At 39.9% G+C, this 6,008-nt stretch overlaps 1 protein-coding gene across 1 annotated transcript in view; it reads right to left on the bottom strand.

The window, feature by feature from the left end:
• Positions 1-2,898: 2,898 nt before the first annotated feature.
• LOC107687934 (ral GTPase-activating protein subunit alpha-2-like) overlaps positions 2,899-6,008 on the bottom strand; it is a 202,091-nt gene continuing 198,981 nt past the window's right edge. The window contains exon 41 of the mRNA XM_016485423.1: positions 2,899-4,711. Within this exon, the coding sequence (XP_016340909.1) occupies positions 4,554-4,711 (158 nt within the window). The 3' untranslated portion in view covers positions 2,899-4,553. The remainder of the gene's footprint in view (positions 4,712-6,008) is intronic.

The following is a 6,008-nucleotide window of genomic DNA, read 5'->3' as shown; positions in this document are numbered from 1 at the left end:
TGTTCTCTCTCTCTCTCTCTTAGTACTGAAAACTACATCAACAAATCTTGAAAACGTTCCCTTTAGTAGCCAGAAATGCCTTTAGAGAAATACATCAAACTACTGCCTTAAGAACTCTTCAGTGTAACGATTGTTTTTGAATGTCGGCACACAATTACAGCTTACTATCACGATGTAAAACTATTGTAATATGTTTGTTCGTAATATTTTATTTATTTATGTATTTATTTTCAATGGCTTTGTATAAATTATTGGGTGACTTTTCTCCCGTGTCACATGTTGCAGTCGAATCGTTGTGTGGAGATCATCTTGTCTTGGCTTTTGTGCGCTCCCTTGAAACGTGAAGCTCTTATAGATGCAACCTTTTTCTACGTATACAGCTTATTTTCCTAAATGTTTGCTACCTAGCGCTTTATATGTGCGTCCGTGTTGTCTACTCAAATAAAATATTTTCAAAATGAAAAAGCTTCTTGTTCGTGCATATTTGCCACACAATCCCAACCGTGTACTATTGACACAATAGTTTATTTGAATAACATAGACAGTTACTATCGCTGAATATGGGATCTGTAAATGGCAACGACCTTTCGTTTGGACGTTAAACACAATATGAGCACATTATTGTAATTCCAAGATCCAGTCACTCCATGCACACGTAAAGGTTCCATCCTGTATTTATCTACAGATTTATACAGTTAACAGAAGTGTATGATGTTAACAAAGTAGGGCTGCAGAAGTGATTTTTTGTGTGCAGTCTACTACTGCAAAGTTAATGTGCAGCATGACCAACTGTTATTGCAGCTACAAGGTGTTTTTCCACGTGTCAAATGCTCAAATGATATAAAGCCAACCTCTGGCAATTCACACCTTTACAGTTTCTATCCCAAACCCTTTCCATGCTTTAAATGGCAGCAGTATTGATTTTAAATTGGTCAAGTCATTCTGAAGTCACCATGTAAGCTCTGCTTGATCAATGAAATAATGTAGTTGGCCCACTGTAAATTCAGCTGAAATCATTTTAAGAGTGACAACAGCCTTTGTAATAATGAACTCAGAAATGTACAAGGGCATTAACCTGTAATGCATTTCAGCACAGGCATTATTGATTCTGAGCCAAGTGGGATCCATTTTTCTATCTGTGCCTGGTCTGTACGAATTTCTTTTTAATTTTGACCATGAGACATCTCTAAAGAAGCAACCAATCCATCTTGTGCTCTACTCACATAACATGTTCCTGAGTCAATATGTCAGTATATAGGATACAATAAGCGGATACAAATCAAATATCAATGATGTCATCAGGGTGATTTTCACAAAATGAGCATCTGAACTACTGAATCCTCTGTGCACATTATATTCATGTGTAAAGTTCACACACCACAGCTGTCATCCGTTTCTCACTAATGATTTTACTCTTGACTCAGTTTATGCAGAACCATTACTTTATGCATGTTCAGAGTGCAATTGGCAAGAAAAGGAAGAAAAAAAAAATCATACATGTTGTTTTGGTCAGATTTTGTGCAGGCACACACACACACACACACAGTCAGTAATTAAATGTGAGTGTGCTGGAGGCCACCTGCATGAGCTGTAGGTGTTGGAGCATGTGCACCTGTACTCCGGTGAGGGACGTATCTGTGCTCACGGAGCAGCAGGGGAGACAGATGGGAGGGGGGTCAGGTTACCCTCAATATTCCCTCAGCTCCAGCAACAGAACAACCTCTGACCCCGAGCATCACTTCCACCCACTCGCTCGAACACACAATATGGCCATGCATTCTCTCACAAGAGTCACGGATGATTTCAGACGCACATACAGTAGAACAGCACATCATCATACAGTTTCTCCAGGTCAGAAGCAGGACAAAATCAATGTTGTATTTCATGCATAAAACACAGGGCTTCGATAATGACAAAAATGACTTAATTTCTTTCGCTGAACTCAGAAGAAGCTATTTGGACTCCAATGACTTTCATTTTGTGACGAAAGACACTCATACAGGTTTGGAAATAACAACAGTGTTTTTTTTTGTTTTTGGGTCAACTATACCTTCAAAGAGGAGATATAGTGGACATATAGTAAATACATTTAATATTTATTCAACATTTAGGTTAAAACTGAAGTGTCTATTTTAGTTAGTGGAACAGGGCACCATTTACTTTCCAGCATTTTTAACCACCCTTGTTGCAGTTCACTTAAAGACACAGTAAAATATATTTTTTTTAAGTTGTAATTAAATATTATTAGAATATACTCTACCAGAAAAATACTATCTCAGGCCATGTCCACACGTACACGGGTATTTTTATAAACTGAGTTTTTCCTTCTTCCGTTTTAAAAAAAATCTCCGTCCACATGAAAACGCAAACGCATGCTATGAAGCACTGTCAAGAGCATGCCAAGCCAACAGGTGGTGATATAATCTCAACCGCAAAGCCATGTTGGCCAATCAGAAGCCTGAAAAAGTTTCCAGTAGGCGGAGATAACGGTGCATGCTCCGATGTCACAAGCCAAAAACTTTGGTTTCGCTGTCTACACGATAACACTGCAACCGGAGTTTTTGAAAATCTTCACCCTGGCAGGCGTTTTCAAAAATGTTCGGTTTCAGTGAACTGGTGCTGCGTTTGCGTGTCTTTTTTTTTTTAATGTGGCGTTTTTGTCATTCCTAAAAGTTCTTACTGTTAATTGTAACAAAATTATAAATACAGTTTAAATAACATAAAATTGCAGGACACAGCAACTACCCATGAATCATGAAACACTGAACAAAAACAGATCAAACAAATGCACATAAACATCAACTTCAAATCGATTTAATGAAATGTTTCGATTTCTTCACATTTCTAGTAAAGATAAAGCGATTACTTTTTCGATTAAAAACAGTCTGATATGTTAACAAGTCATGACGAAATCTTCAAGCTTCCTTATCTTCAATGTCTTATACAAAGGTTATATTACAGGCATTAATATATTTATATCCTTCAGAATTTAGAGCATTCAAAGAAAAAAACTAAACAAAAGAGAGAGACATAATATACAAGGCTAACAACAAAGTCTACACTGAACATATCATCAAACAGAAGTTAGGCCAGTTGCAGTATTTTCAACCCAAAGCCCATTTCAAACCCGCATCGTCCCAGTTGAGATTTGGCCTGTGGGTTTGCATACATTCGTCAGCGTTTTTCATTCAGAGCGTGGAAGAGAGAAAAAGTATTAGGCGAAGCGAAACAAAGACAAGTGTACAGGTAAGGCAAAGTAGTGCAACGTGTCCTGTTGCAGCCTGGGCGGAGCCTGCAGCGTGTGTAACACCTGGTCTCCATGGCAACCAGGCCGGGTCTCTACGGGAACAGAGAGGGGCGGCAGGAGAGAGAGAAGCCCTCGCATGCTGCTGGCACTCGGAGAGGCACGCGGGAATCGGGGAAGCAGCTGGAAAAGAACCCCCATCCAGCATCTAATCAGACAGAAGCCGCTCTCACAAAACGCAGACAATCTCATTCAATTTACTCCAGTGAAATGTAAGACTCATCGGGAAAATGCTGCTCTCCGTGTAGGAAGTGTGGGTGGGGGCAACTCGGACAGGTATTACACAGGCACTGTGAACAGCTCCCTTCACACAGCTTCACCTGAGGAGCTGGGGGCTTCTCATCCGTTTAGTCAGGTATAGTACGATGGCAGATATTTCTCCATATATATATATATATATATATATACAAACACAACATGAAACAAATATATATATATATATTATCAAATCAAATCGAAAGCAATGTACATTCAAATACAGAGGGAAGAACGGAACAAACATCGACCTGCGGCATCTTCACCACCGAGTGAGTGCAAAAACATTGGAATGTCGGAGTAGATTTAACAGGGACGGGACAGGTTCAGTTCACAAATGAAGAAGCACACGCTCGACTGAAATACAAACATGTGCCTTTTCCATTCAGCATGTTGCATAAATCAGTTCCATAAAAAATTATCAAACGAGTTGCTTAAAAGTAAATCATAACAACAAAAGTGATTTCAATGCAGTCTGTTGTACTTTAGATGCCACTGATTACATTATTGAAGTAGAATGATGATTCAAGAGTGCCAGTGTTTTCTCAGACTGGCCCAAAGCGCTGTAAGAGCGTCTCAGTGCTGCGACGGGACAAAAAGTCGCTCCCATATGCATCAATGATTCGGTTTTCAGTGTTTGACATGAAGAAAAGCTCAAAGAATGCGAGTATTAAAAACTAGCTAATGCCTCAGGGTTTTTGAAACGTCTCACATTATTCATTTGCTACTCGGTCGTAGGGACATTTTTGGGACAAATCGCAGTCCAAATGCAGCATTGCTGTGAAAATCGCAATTCATTTCACATTCGCAGATTCGGTTCAGCATAAATTCAGTTTCTCTTTCTTCACGGCAGGTGAAGCTACATAATTTTGCGACAACTTTCACTGCTACTCGGCATCAAAATGAAAAAACAACAACAACAACAACAGGTGGAAAGCATTAGAGTCAAATAATACATTCATCCACAATGCAGTCTGATGGCCGGAGGAAGTGTTCAGTTAGAGGACTTGCTGATGGTGCTGGCCGAGCGGCGGAGCTTTCCGGAAACCCGGTTCTTAGAGGCGCGCGGTATAGTGGGCGAGACCTGGTCGCCGGAGTCGTTGGTCGTCACAGTAACACTGAGGTCAGCGCTCGTGCTGCAGCTGAGGGAACCTGGGAAGGGAGGACATATTACACGCAGAGTGAAGAATCAGCAGAGATATGATATTAATACGCTTGCTTTCAAACTGACAGCACGCCATTGCTGAAGTGGAAAACATCCTCTGATAGAGACGGATGCGAATGGGCATTAAGTAAAAAGCTGAGAACTCAAAATCAGCCTGTTAACTGACATTCCACACAGCACTTCCACTTTGCTGCAGAAAAGAAATGTCAATGGAATGAGAGAAAAGACGACATGCAAAATATGGATTCTGCTGGCGATCTGAGACACTGCTACTCCAGAAAGCATCTAAATTAAACAAGCTTCCTGCTTTGTCAAGATGGCATCTGCTTGGCTATTTTCTTTCTTTCTTTTCGACCGTTTTCTTTTTTTTTTACGGGCATCTCAAGTTTCTGCGAGCAGATGGTGTGGGGAACATGCGCTCATTGGAGAGGACCTCCACTCCAGGGCTTCTTTGAAAGAGGGGGAGGAGAGCGGAGAACAACGGTCTCAGCATGTGAAAGGAGTCGGGGAGGAGTAAACGAGCGCGGGCTGCTGTCCGCTCCACACGTCCACAGAGAACATTTCAGGAGGACTCAGGATGCCAGCACGCACCTCCTCTCTAACGCTGACTGAACTATCTGTCGTGCCAGGGATTTCTGTCATTTATCGGTCCGAGAGACGACTGGCCATCTTACGTTTCCACACTGAAGCTGAGCCGGGTGGAGAGCGTAAAGATCCAGAAGCGCTCGTCATCACAGTGATCGACTAACTAACGTCTGATCATCAGGTTTAATTTAAGCGTGTGGTGAGGCGTGTGAACCAAATCAATCATGCAAACCCTGAGAATTGATTTCTTGATCAGATCCTCTCTTGTTGTTTCATTAAACACCGTCCAAAAAAAAAAATTAAAACGGAAAATGTGAGAATAAGAGTAAATATACATATATAACATGAGCCAAACACAAAATAACTATATATAAATATATAATTATATTTTAAATGGTTTTCTATTTTTTATGTTTTTTGTAATATAATTTAATAAATGATATTATTTTAAGTATTATTCAGAAATAAACACATTAAAAAAATAAGCGTGGAAACACCAAAATGTTCCACAGGAGGATAGAAATAAGTTTTTTTTTTAAATAAACTAACCCACTCAAAAGTTTGGTCACACCTGCTTATTCTTTATTATGATGATGATGATGATGATGATTATTATTATTCACTACTTAGAACTATGATGGTTTTTAAACAGCAATGTTGTTTAAAAGAAGAAAAAGAGAAAAAAAGGGGAAAAAATTC

Source organism: Sinocyclocheilus anshuiensis, unplaced genomic scaffold (assembly GCF_001515605.1).
Source record: "Sinocyclocheilus anshuiensis isolate Anshui unplaced genomic scaffold, SAMN03320099.WGS_v1.1 scaffold421, whole genome shotgun sequence".
Taxonomy (NCBI): Eukaryota; Metazoa; Chordata; class Actinopteri; order Cypriniformes; family Cyprinidae; genus Sinocyclocheilus; species Sinocyclocheilus anshuiensis.
This window is presented reverse-complemented; position numbering and strand designations above follow the sequence as displayed.